We start from the raw sequence: 14,109 nt of genomic DNA, 5'->3' as shown, positions 1-14,109 counted from the left end.
AGGGAAACTGGTCAGAGTTGATGGGGGGATGGATGGAGCCAAATACAGGGCAATCTTAGAAAAAAACCTGTTAGAGTCTTCCAGCAGGACAACAACCCTAAACATACAGCCAGAGCTACAATGGGAGTGGTTTAGTTTAAAGCAAACTCATGTGCTATAATGGCCCAGTTAAAGAATACATATGCACGTCACACTTTTCACATATTTATTTCTAACAAATGTTGAAAACCATTTATCATTATCCTTCCAATTCACAATAATGTGCCACTTTGTGTTGGTCTATCACATAAAATACATTTATGTTTTTGGTTGTAACATGCCGAAGTGTGGAAAATTTAAAGGGGTGTGAATACTTTTTCAAGGCACTATTTGTGTAACAGGTACACTAAAATAATATTCTAGCACTCGTGTAGACATTTCTAGAACAAGGCACACAATAAACACACAACAACCACTTATGTTTAAAAGTAACAATATGATTTTTAATCATCATTGGTGGAGAGCAATCCGTACCAAAAAGTGCAAATGTCTGCAGATGAGAGCAGGAGTTTATACACCTATGTAGCAGCAACAACTGCACCCAGCCCCACCTCAATGCATATAAATATGTATATATACATTTATAAAAAGTTACACCACCTGTGGAAATGCTCTTACACCAAAATCATGAATGTATTATTACAAAGGTAAGTGAAGTCCATGCCCACCACACTGGTGGCATGATACCCCAGAAATATACAGTCCCAAGATCTGTGTTAATAAAAAAAATAGGAATAAGGGCACAAGGGCTATGGGAAAAAGCCAAAGAGTCCGCAACAGAAACATGATATCAGAAATATCAGAATTACAAATGAATCTCTGGAAAAATAAATATTTAATCAGGAAGCGATTTTCATTTAATGTTCATTAGACATTTGTCACAAACGCTTGCAGCTATTGAGGTCAGAAACAGTGTTAATAGTGAGGCAAAAGAGTGAAGGCAACATGCAGCAGCCTCTAAGTGAGTGGTTAAACAGGGAGCTTATACTTCATGTATCAGGGTCCATCCGTCTATCGGAGGAGGGGTGTGTGTTCACATCAAAGCATGTCTAGTGGGTCAAGTCATTTATATAGCATATCTGTAGCATTTACTTGGTGCTTATTGCTGGGCTATATTATCTATTATCATAGGGAAGCTAGTTAATTGGATATTGCATACAGACCTTAAAGACAGTAACATGGTGTTTGCAGCAGTGATGAGCAGTAACCCACAGCAAACAAACCCATAACGCTACGCTAGGAAAAGTGCTAATTTCTGAGTGGCTTCCATAGGTTACTGTACTACGTAGCTTTCTGCACCATGTATTGATGCAATGGGCTCCCCATTCAGTGATATTCTGAGAGGCTCTTCAATCATGTAGGTGATATGTAACCTTTGATTTATTAAAACGAACATGTGGCTAGGGTTTAGACATCTAAATATTTCTGTATTCTTAAAAAGCAGTAAAGGAGCTCTAAAAACCCTGACTGACCCATGTAGCTGCAGGCACTGTAGAGCATTTTTTTCTAAAATTTACAAGAGAGGCACTGAAATTGCAGATCATCTTAGATGCCGACACTTTTTTAACTATTGCTTTCGTATATGTGGTACCATCTTTGCTTCCTCTGGCAACATGAACACGGCAGCTTGAAAGCCCTCTAATGCAAAGAAACACCAGGTGCAGTTTAGAAAAGGGCAGCAACCTGACTTCAGTCTCTGTTTTTATCTTTCAGAATGAACTACTACCTAGTGCCTACAGCTAGAAAGGTTACTTAAAGCGGATGTAAAGCCTCTCCTATATCCAGTAAACAGCCTCATATTTTTACTATGCCAGTTGAGGTTCCTATTAAGTGCTCAAGCAGGCGCTGCTCTTGGTCAGATGTTTGCCCTCAATATGTATACAGGTACAATCAGAGATAAAACAAATCTCCCTAAGTTTTACATGTATATCTGCTGTCTTACGCTTTATATACTCTTTAGAAAGTGCACATCGCGTTAGAGATTTTCTTCTCCTGTTCAGCACTGGGAGTGGATTCTTGGTATACAGCTGATTGAAGGAAAGGCACCCCCCCCCCTTCCACATAGGCAGAGGGAGGAAGGAATGTGCAGAGCTGTGCTGTGACAAGTCAAGCTCTCTGCTAATCTATTTATAGCACCCTCCCTTGACACAAATTTCAGGCTGGTTTTATCTTGGTTGACAGAGAACTTGTCAGAAGTTATCATGCTGATAATAGAGCAACATAATAGCAGGGAAACACAGGACTCAGTGCTTTGGAGAGAAATAAAACACCAAATTTCATGAACCAGGTTTATATCCACTTTAAGGCTTGTTTTAAAGCTCATTTATGGCTTGTCAAGAATTTTAAGTGTAGACTTAAAATTGAAAAGCCTACACCTTGCTCAGCCTCTGATAAGGTGCACTTGTGTTACAAATCACATAATAGCCTATTTCTAACAGTTTGCATCACTACACTGATATTAAAATTAGCCTTGCAGTCTGTTCCAATTTTACTTACCATATTTGTAGGCGTTTTACAGTGTACTGCTAGAGTAAACAAGGTTGACGATAAATGCAGTGTTTAAGTCAGTTACTGTACAGAATATGCTGTAAAGACATAGTGCTATTTCTACTATGCCAGTTGAGGTTGCTATTAAGTGCTCAAGCAGGCGCTGCTCTTGGTCAGATGTTTGCCCTCAATATGTATACAGGCACAATCACAGGGCATACTGCTGGTTGTGTGACCTGTTGTCTCAGGATTACTACCCTCTGATCGAACATTCACAGAATGTACTATACTCTTTCAACCCTTCCTTAAAAATTTAAATTGCACTTTTTTGATTCTCCATGACAGCTACTACACCATGAGGCCGTCTTCCGTATCAGCTGAGAAATGAAATAAAAATAAATTGAGCCAGCAATATCCCAGTGCTTTCTAAAGGCCTAGGAACAAAAAGGACTCAATTCTTATTCTAGGAAACAACATTATTGGGCAGTTTTAAATTCTACAACTCTAGTTAAGTGCATGGCATCCACTTAGTCAAAATTATGAACTTAGGTGGGAACACAATATCCTTCCAGTAACTTCCAGTAAGAAGGAGAGTGATAGGAGAACAACGTGCAGGATCATTTACTCTATTTCCAGTCCCAATTGATAGACATGGCAAAACTCCAAGTTAAGGGGCTGATTTGGATCCTACAGAGAGGAGAAAAGACAAGTTGATATGGACTTGATGTTTAGGTCTCCTAACTGTAGCAAGGTCTTTTGGAACACTGCATTTCCATAAGAGGGAGAAATAATGCCCCGCAATGATTTTACAAGCTATTCCATAAAGCAAAACTGGTAGCCGCAACACCGGTAAGACTCTGCTTATCTTTTCACAGATACTTCGCCAACATTTCTGTCTTGGGCCGAATGCTTAGGGCATGACCTCCAGTAAGAAATCCTCTGAGCTATACAGCCGAAAAGGCCATCTAATACACGTCCACAGTTTATTTCCTCCTGCCAAATATGGACTTCTTTCCAGTATTTTTATCAGTCATACTGAGTCCAATGATAAGTCTTGCCTTCTCGTCCTCCTCCTGTTGATTCATATCAGTCTTTGCCTCCGTCTTGCCTTTTGTTTCTGCACCTGCAGCAGGTTTCAGTCGTAGCTTCTCTTTAATGACCTGCACAGTATAGGTTAATCAGTAACAGCTGGCATCATTAACATATAAAAAGACAAATATGTTCTACAATTAAGCTGATAAAGATGATCCACTAAGGGGCCATTCACACCACTGTACTGCATTAGAGCATGTGCATTAACATGTGCCAAGTTGAGGCAGCCAATTCATTTCAACAGGCTGTCTAAGGCACAAAATAGGTGTGTTTATCATTTTTAGTAGCACACTGCAACTTAGTGGGCTGCTTCATGGTGTGCTGGGATTCAATTCAGAATGAATAACAGTGCATAGCACCAAGGCCCGCACCACAGCATGATTGTATGAACATGGCCTATTCACACCACTGCACTAGCTCATGCGCATTAACTTATGCCATGTTACGGCACCCCATTCATTTTAATAGGCTGTCTAATGCAACAAAAGCATTTAGCATTTTTGGCAGTGTACTGCAAGTTAGTGGGCTGCTGTAATGTGCGCTGCAATGCAAGTCCATTGGCAAGGTGCATTGGGGTTCAGCATGAATGGCACTGCATTGCATCAAGGCCCGCATCGCAGTGTGAGAATGTGAACAGGCCCGTAGAGGCTGATTGATGGAACAACATAATACCAGTATTTAAAACTAGACTTTAGGCAGATATAAACGCAAAAGACACAAGTTAATGCAGCTATGAACTGAATAAACCTTTAAATGGATATTTTTTTTTTTTATGTTAAGTACTTCAATAGAACATGCCATAAGCCTCAGTCCACACCCTGTGTACAGCAGAGCTATAGTGATAGGAATAAGCAGCGTTACTGCTTCTCCTTTTACTGTCCAGTCCAGTCACAGACCTGGGCTCAAAAGATGTAGGTAGAGTGATGCTGGGCATTAGATTGAGGACATGTAGTTAACAAAAATTAAGAATTGTGATGTAACTGTAAATTCCCCAGTTTGTACAGTACAGGACACAGAAATTGATTCTTAGACCATAGGACACCCTCTAACAATAAATTAGGGGTGGGCAATAAAACAACCAAAAACCGGCAGCAATAGGCTCACAGAAAAGAGCAAGAAATTCAATTAACATAGAACCGGTGATCGACTCCACCATCTTGTTCGGAGGATTCTTAAAGGAAGGAGATCTCTCCACCAATATCATGGCTGCCTTCAGAAGGGCCTCCCCAAAAGGGATAACACAGAAAGCTACTGCGGGAACACAAAAGGCCGGTTCTGGCATTTCCCCAAACTTTGTTGATAAAATGTATCAAAATAAGTATGGAAAGGCAAAAACCTTAGCGGGATGAGCCGGCTTGCGAGTCCCAAAGGAAACAGCCACTTCCTTGGCAGCCCCTGGAGTATCCTCAATTGTTAACATTTTCAGCACAGATGTAATCAGTGTGGCCACCAGCTCCTTTTTATGCACAAAAACAGTGACATAGGAATCATCCACACTATCCGAGGAACCGGCGACTGTTCCTCCAGGAACACAGGACCCACCACCAGCTCTGGCTCAGAATCATGGCTAAACGAGTGGCTAAAGGTTTACATGTGCTCGCTGGCCAGACTAAGGTGACTACTGGATCTAGATTATCCAGCCTGTCTGTTGATTGAAGGTCTCTGCAAGGAAAAAGGAGAAATTTATGAAACCACAGGGTCCCAGCAAGGAGCTAGGTCTTGCTCCTAAAACTGAGCAGAAAGAACTGAGCTACCTATAGCGGAGATGGGGGTTTACTACCAACTTGGACTGCCCATAGGCGGTACTTTTGTTCTTTTCTGCCTAGTGTCTTACTCCTGAAGGTGGCGCTATAACCCTACGGTCAAGTGCTGTGCCTGTCAATGAATGAAAGAGACATAGTTTGATGTAATCTGATCAGATTTACACATTTATTTACAGCTTGAACAGAGATAATCTTACCTGTGCAACCAAAGCCTTACGACTATCCCTCTTCACTGCCATGGCAAAATCCAGCCACGTCCAAGTGTTGTTGTGATATTCCAGACAAGGCAACACCAAATTAAGGTCTCCCCAGTCCACACTGTTTTTCTCACCCTGTACGTGTGCCACATAAAAGAATTTGCATTATTTTCTAGTTATTGTAGGACTACGCAATAAAAAAAAAATGCATTGACCTTGCCTTGCTTGCTAGCCAAATAAACCGCAGTTCACTGCAGTTGAAAATACTTATTTTACGGTGGCCGAATCTCTTTGGCGCTTTCTTACTGCTGACCCCCCCCGACCCTTCCTAAAGGTATATCCCTATTCTACAACTTTCTACAGCAAAAACGTGTTTTTAGCAAATCTCGTCCCTTCCTGCGCTGGGAGGAGGACTTAGGCTGCGCCTTTTCGGAGGCGCAATGGTGTCAGGCACTCAAGGCTAATTACAAGGCCTCCAGGTGTGTTGGGCACTGGGAACTTGCCCAGAAGATTGCCCTACGCTGGTACCTCACTCCCTTTAGGATTTCTAAATTTGGCCTGGCGGAGTCCTCCCCCCTGTGCTGGAGGAACTGTGGAGAGGTTGGTAATTTATTTCATATGTTCTGGTCCTGTAAACATCTTCGAAGCTTTTGGAATGCTATTTTTAGAGCTATTTCCGATATTACAGGTTTCCTATCCACCCCTGAACCAGGCTTGGCAATTCTTAACTTAGGTATTGATAGATACCCGCCTAACTTTAGAATTGTCATCTCCCACATCCTTCTGGTGGCTAGGTCACCGATAGCCAGATTTTGGAAGAATGACCAAGCCCCCAGTGTTTCTGATGTATGGTCGACCACCTCTCTACATTACTCCTATGAGCGGGCCCTAGCCCTCAGGATGGGGAAAAAAATTCAGTTTGATAACAATTGTCAAATTTGGGACACATGGTATAAGAGTACTCACCTGCTGTGATCTCTCACCCTAGTGCCTAGCTCTTCTTGTTATAATGTAATAATCTCTACTGCAACCTAAATTACTGCTATTATTCATATAGGCTTTTCCTTCTGGATATGTGACAGACCAACCATTCCCAGTTCTTTGTTGTTTTGTTTAGTGTTTTGTTTCTTTTTGTTGCAGTATGTTCATCAAATTGCTCTCTACCTCTCCCTACTGCCTGATTGTGCTGTGTTATGTAATGTTGTGACAGCATGGGGAAGACACTTATGACTATTTCCTCATTGTACTGTATATTTCTTGTGAAAATCTTTCAATAAAAACTATTTACAAAAAAAAAAAAAAAAAAAAAATACTTATTTTAAATACAGTAGTGATTTAGGCTTGTGCTGGAATATGTAGCAGTATGCCAAGGGTAAATGAATCATGATAATTACAAAACAATGACTATAGAGACAGGCAACAGTAAGGCCTCATGCAAGAAACAAAGCTTCCAAAGATCAAATGTCGATGGGTTGTATACAGACTTTAAGTGTAATAACAGGGTTTTTCCTACAGCTTACCTGTAAAATCCTTTTCGTGGAGTACATCATGGGACACAGAGCAGCCATAGTAATTACTATCTGGGTTATATGCCACCTATAGGTGAATGGACACTGGCACACCCAAAAGACAGGAAGGGTTTGGTACACAGGCATAGAAAATCTTGCGGGGTTGCTCCTTTGGACACTTCAAGTCCAGTGGGACCTGATGGTCTTGAGTCCTGGATGTCAGCTTCAATTTGGCCTTAAGTACCGTTAAGGGTCAGAGTTCGTCCCTATCCATTTTTTTCCAGGGGCTGTTTCTCACTCCTTGTTTCATACCTCATACAGCATGCAACTTGGACAGTCCCGCCTGTCAGGCCATTCCTGTGTCCTTGGGACTTGAATTGATCTCGGTTGTCCTTGCAGAGGCCAGTTTTTGAACCAATCGGGGGATTCCGTTGGTCCTTTTATCTCAGAAGGTGGCTTCTTTGGTTGCTATCACTTCACGAAGTGGAGTGTCAGAGTTGGCGGCTCCTTCATGCAAGGAGCCATTCTTGGTCTTGCATCATAATGTGATGTTGCATCCTCATTAATTCTTATTGCCTAAAGTGGTTTCTAGTTTTTCACTTGAATCAGGACAGTGTACTGCCTTTTATTTTTCTCCTAATCCACAGTTGGCAGGAGAAAGAGCGCGACCTTCTCTAGAGGTAGTTTAGACTTTCAGGGTTTACTTGAGTTGTCGGCACAAGTCAGGAATCCTGGTTTGTACTGCCAGAAGAGCCCAGGGAGGGCAGGCGGCATCCAGGTCGAAAATTTAGCAGTGGATCTGACAGTTTATCAATGATGCCTATGGTTTAAATGGCAAAAAATCATTGTTTTTCTGGGGAGAGATTTTCTACCAGGTGTGGGAGTATCTTGGGCATCCACCATCAGATGTGGCCCAGGTGTACAAGACCACTATTTTGTTTATACATCTATAGGGTTTTTACCAGGTTTATGTCAATCACGTAGAAAATACTGCCTTTGCCACCAGAGTTGGACCTACTCTGCTATTTGTAATACGCTGAGGCCAGTTTCTATGATGGCGTCTACCTCCCCTCAGGGGCATTGCTTTGGGACATCCCAGATAGTAATTACTAAAGCTACTCTGTGTCCCGTGATGTAGGATTTTTCCTACCGCTTACCTGTAAAATCCTTTTCTTGGAGCACATCACGGGACACAGAGGCCTCTCCCCTCTTTTGGGAATTGCTTGCTACAGGTACTTCCTGTATAGGAGGGGTTATATAGAGGGGGGACTTCCTGTCTTGAGTGTGCCAGTGTCCATTCATCTATAGGTGGCGTATGACCCAGATAGGAATTACTATAGCTGCTCTGTGTCCTGTGATGTATGATAAAGAAAACGCGCACTTCTGCCAATGTGAAGCTCAGCTAATCTAGGTCATGTGACTCAAAAAACGCCTAAAAACGCAACACGCGTGTGTTATTGATATATTTTCAATGCATTTCAACAGGGAGGTGCGGTTTTTTAAACTGACCAAAAATGCAGCAAGTACGATTTTTAACACCATAACGGAAGCGCAACGGACTAGTGTGAAGAAACACATAGAATTTAAAAGGGATGCATTTTTCTTGAGCTTTTCTTGTGCTAAAAGTGCTGATAATGGCCGACAAATTTATATTAATTTAAATTCAGGATATTAATTAAAAAGTCTAATAGAATACAATTATAAAAATATATAATTTTTTAAAAACCTGTAATTTTTGGTTTCTGCTTTCAGCCAAGTGCATCCTGAATTTTTTCGCACAAAAATTTCCATTCAGTACTCTAAAAAGGGACCACAGCAAAAAGCTACCTAAACACACTGGGTAGCATTTGGATGTGCAGGTGTAAGTGGAACATTCAAAAGCCTGGAAAAAAATATCCATAGAACCTGCATGTTTTGTCAGAGATGGGAACTTGTACACATCAACTGTGTCTACTTATACTGGGGGGGGGGGGGTGTCAACAAAAATTCAAGTAACCAATGGCCTTTACCAACAGTGAAAATCTAATATGTGTTGAAAAGATCTTGAATATATTCTGAAGATTGCATATTTTTTTTGTATCATACAGCTTTTCTTTCTAATGTTGGAAAATATATTATTTCTAGCCATAAAAAGGTATATTTTAATGGTATAGCTAAAAATGTAAAACTTGTATCTATCTTTCTGCAAACCACTGCCAAGCAAGTGCAACTAGGATATTATCCCTCCTTCTGAATTAAACTTTTTCCTGATTTATTTCAGGTTTTCCATCAAACCTTTTCCAGTAAGCTGGACAGTTTCCATAACAAATTTTTCAGAACTTTAAATTTTGGCTAAATGTCAAACACGTAACAACTGATTATTACACAATTTCATCACATCAGCTGAAAAATCCAGTTCACTGTCAAATTAAATTGAACTAGATATAAAGTGACCTTGAAATCAGAATAAAAAGGTTTCCCTGGAAAGAAAATACATTATACGTATGTGCCCCACTGCCTGCACTACAGAAATTTGTGCTCTTAAAGAGTCATGGTGTTTAGAGAATTTTCCATTTCTGACAAACTTCCTTAGGTGTTGAATTCCTGATGCCCTGCCAGGCACTGTGCTTTCTTCCACAAGCACGTACATCACACCTTTGTCTTGCAGCGAGAGTGGAGATCAGTGGAGTGGACAGATGAACAGGTAAGTATACTTATTTACAGGGGAACCTCACCCCCAATTTAACATTTTTCAACAGGGCCACATTAGCATTTAATGGAGAACAGTCTCTACCCTGTGCTAGGTGCTAACAAAGACAGACTTTATCAAATAATATCTCTATGAGACCAGCACTCGGTGCACCCACCTTATAGCTGACACAGAGAGGCACCTGTGGGATTTTAATGTAGATAAATGAATTGTTCATGGCAGCTCGCTCTTTCATTTTGTCCAGATCATCCACAGGATGCTGAAAGAAGAGTAAGAGTAAGACACACATTAGAGCTTGGAAAAGTCTCTTTTAAACATATTAATGATTACATATTTTTTGCAGTACTGTTACTATTTATCTGTCGTGTAGGTGAAGATTTTGCAGAGAAATGCACCTACAATCCTCATCAGATAATTTCGGAAAACAACATACCGCACCTTGCTTGGCACACAAGGAGCTGTATTTTCTGTATATCATATAAACAAACCCCATGTGTATGATACAGAGCATAGTTACACCAGCTACTGGTTGCTAGAAGTGCAGACACAAGTGAATTGTTGTATAGCACCTAATTTACCTTAAAGCAGGCCTTGAGTATTTTTTTTCAACTTTCCATCTATTAAATCTTCTGTCTTTGTTATTTTAACTTTGGATAGTATATTATTTTTTTTATTCCAGTAAATATAGCCCACTTCCTCTTTATTGTCTGGTAAAAAGCCTAGGCTTATGACATCATGCACAGCTCTCTCTCTTGAGAGTTTGCCAGGAAGGGAGGGGGGTTGAGTCATAAGAGACTGGGTCACCCCAGATGATGACCTGTAGGTCGAAACGCGTCGGGAGGACTCCGCTACTGCCATTTTTCCTCTGACATGCTTTACTGTTCATCTTGGAAATGTGAGTTTGAACAATTTTTTTATTAAAGGTTTTTTTAAAAAAAACTTTATTATGCCATGTTGGCCTTGTTTCTTCATCTTCCATGCCTGAGTCGTTGTCGGATTTGTACATGCATATGAAGAACAGTGATTACATCTAGTCGTTTGTGTGGATCGTATATGGCACGATTGATACATCCAATTCTTGGGACTACTTTGGCTAAGATTATAAGCTTTGATTGACCCCTGAGGCATATGTCTGCTAGGGTCATACAGATCCGGTAAGCCTGTACCCTATAAGGTGGTGGGATCGTCACAGGGTGAAATATCATCTTTTTTGGTCATAACACCACAGAATCCTGGCTGTTATCACAACACGTTTGGATTGACATCGTGCACGTTTTCATATGGACTATATGTTTGTTTATGGACTTTATCACTGTTATTAGTTATATTTGTATATGTTTATGGTTATTGTTTGGTTTTCCTCTTCACTGGGATAACTATTCACATGGTCCCTATTTTGGTTCACACATATACTCACAGGTCACTATATATATCCTTTTCTTATTTGCAGTTTCAATACAGTATTATCCCCTTTCTCTTTTTTTTTAGGGGTTATTTTATATATATTTTGATACACAGGAGCACGTATAATTTTGCATTGCTTTAAGAATCACATGTATATAAGTTGAGCGCTTACACTTTATTCTTGACAACTCTATTGCTATCACAAGGGGTTAACAAACCGGGCAGCCGACAGGTACTCTTTATGGATACACTGGGGGAGTATTAGATCACAATGTCTCTCCTGCCTTCCAAAGCATCTAAGCAGCACAGATCTGCACTTGCACTGCCAGCAATGTAAAAGGTATCATATCTCTCTCTCTCTATATATTGTGTATATATATGTATACCTTTAACCATTTTCAAATAAAATATATATATATATATATATATTTATTTATTTATTTGAAAATGGTTAAAGGTCAATTTAACTATTAGAATACCTACCACCCCACCCTTAGCCACCTAAACTACTCTGTTAAACAATTCCCCAATAGGTTGCTTATTTACCTCCTACAAAGGCAGCCTCCTAGGTTGTTTCAACCCTAGCCAATAAAAATCTAGTGCCAAGCTGCCCACGCTTATGCAGAAACATCCCACAGACCTGAGAGGGACATACCCTTATGGCAACAGAAGCAGTCCATTCTAGTCTATGGGACCATAATTGTGAGAGCACAAGCAGCAGTGCACTCAATTTTTACTAGCCGGGATGGAAAAACACAAGAGGCTACCACCATTGGGGAAGGCAAGCACCCAGGAAAACGGTTTAGCCAAGTATAGTTAGGAGGCTAGGGATGGGGGAAGGGATTATGCAATAAGTGAAGCTGACCTTTAAGCAGAGATCTATAAGTGTATTGTACACCATTTTCGGGTTCCACATGTCATACCTCTGGTGCTTTTCTAAATGATCGTCTGACTCCTGTTGTTCGATTTAATCCCTGTCCAACACCTTTGCCTGGACCAAGAGATACTGTGTCTTCTGTTGGAAGAAGTTGCCTTGGTTTCACTACTGGCATCCCTAAGGCAATGGGGGAAAAAAAAAACAGTAAGCTTCATGCATATCTATAAACAGTAGAAAACGAAAGTATATGCATGCTATTTACAGAACATTTCTTTATTTCCTGCATTTCTACAGGGTCAATTTAATACCGGTCCACTACTACGGTCTGCTACAATACTGCCAGGCTGACAGTGACCACAGCAGCAAGCCCCATTTATCACTTCTGTAAGACCAGTACTAGAGCTGCACGATTCTGGCCAAAATGAGCATCAGGATTTTTTTGTTTAGAATAAAGATCACGATTCTCGCGGCGTAAAATCTTTCACATTATACAAAAAAAAAATTTGGGCTAACTTTACTGGTTAGTTTTTTTTTAAATTCATTAAAGTAATAATGAAAAAATAAAAAAAATTGCATTTGAAAGACCACTGCGCAAATAAAGTGTGACATAAAATATGGCAACAACCACCATTTTATTCTCTAGGGTCTCTACCCAAAAAAAAAAAAAAATAAATAAAAAAAAATAAAAATAAATTATATATATATATATATATATATATATATATATATATATATATATATATATATATCTATCTCTACGTTTGGGGGTTCTAAGTAATGTCTAGCAAAAAAAATATATATATATTATATATATATAGATATAGATATAGATATATATTAACTTGAAAACAACAAATGTCAGAAAAAGGTCCAGTGTTTAAGTGGTTAAACGTTCCTAATTTACATACAGAAGTATATTCCTTTGATGTAAAAGACAAATTGATACAATGTTTAGACTTAACATTCCACTGATAGAATGTTTTTGACTGAGAGCAGAGAGCAAATTCTCTGCATACCAAAGATCGGGAAGATCGCAATGGGAAAAAAATAAAATCACGATAACAATTTTTAACGATTAATCGTGCAGTTCTAACCGGTACCTGTAATATTTAACAAAGTCATAACGGTCCATACCAGTTGTAACAAGTTTTGATTTGTCTTCTTCATCCCCAACCTCTTCTTCCTCTACATTGCGTCCTGGGAAGAAAAATCCCATCATTCGATGGAAAAACTGATGTGTCAGCTGGATGGTGAGAGGCACCACATTCACCTGCAAACAAAGATATCATTTTGTTACTATAGAAAATGATGCAGACTGCTAATGGCCAACACACGCATTGATCCTGATCCCCAGAAATCAGATACGGACAAACACCAAGCAGATAACACTTACAAGAATACAAACCTATAGAAAAGAAAAAAATAAGCTAATACTTGTCTTCATGTTCTTATGTGTACAAGGACACAAAGTGCTTTTGTGACTGCATTGGGATGTTAGCTAATGTTATGGGTTGTGTGTACAGGTGCATCTCAAAAAATTTCAGAAACAGTGTAACACCGCTCAGACTGTGGATAAAGATTCCCTCGTGAGTGCTGGCCCCGACTCACTACCTTCAATAGTAATTGAAGAAAAAGAAGATTGGTCGCACACCATGGAAGGAAGAACTTCTGTAGAATATTTTATTGTCAAGGTGCCAAAGGATGTAGACAGGACTTTACAGACATTGGTGGACCGGTTTCATGTGGATAACTCGTGCTTGTTCACAACAAAAATGTAGCCCCAAACCTGAGCTATTTAAATGCTCCACCTGAAAGTGATGCAACAAAAAAAGCCCGGTTTGATTGGCTGACCAACATGTATAGTAATTAAACACACCTGATAAAATCATTAAATCACAAAGTGTGTAAAAAACTAGACTTGAAAAACCTGACAAAAAAATATAACGAAGAGTGCAGAATGAGGAGAAATCGACAAACATTTAGATCTCCGTGTAAAATGGGAGTGTTTTTTTTGGATCTCTCATTTCAAAACTTGTATACCATACGGTTTAAA

The 14,109-nt window shown here is 39.8% G+C and overlaps 1 protein-coding gene across 5 annotated transcripts in view; it reads right to left on the bottom strand.

The window, feature by feature from the left end:
• Positions 1 to 455: 455 nt before the first annotated feature.
• Positions 456 to 14,109, bottom strand: part of BLTP2 (bridge-like lipid transfer protein family member 2) — a 122,605-nt gene continuing 108,951 nt past the window's right edge. For all 5 annotated transcript variants that reach the window (XM_077480417.1, XM_077480418.1, XM_077480420.1 and 2 more), the window contains 5 exons: positions 13,191 to 13,326; positions 12,103 to 12,233; positions 9,933 to 10,034; positions 5,579 to 5,713; positions 456 to 3,686 (listed from right to left, as the gene is read on the bottom strand). In XM_077480417.1, coding sequence (XP_077336543.1) covers positions 3,510 to 3,686; positions 5,579 to 5,713; positions 9,933 to 10,034; positions 12,103 to 12,233; positions 13,191 to 13,326 — 681 coding nt within the window. In that variant the 3' untranslated portion in view covers positions 456 to 3,509. The remainder of the gene's footprint in view (positions 3,687 to 5,578; positions 5,714 to 9,932; positions 10,035 to 12,102; positions 12,234 to 13,190; positions 13,327 to 14,109) is intronic.

This window comes from Lithobates pipiens, unplaced genomic scaffold, assembly GCF_037356315.1.
Source record: "Lithobates pipiens isolate NorthernLeopardFrog02 unplaced genomic scaffold, aLitPip1_a1.2 Scaffold_16, whole genome shotgun sequence".
Lineage (NCBI taxonomy): Eukaryota > Metazoa > Chordata > Amphibia > Anura > Ranidae > Lithobates > Lithobates pipiens.
Note: the sequence above shows the minus strand (reverse complement) of the source record. Positions and strands in the feature narration are given on the sequence as shown.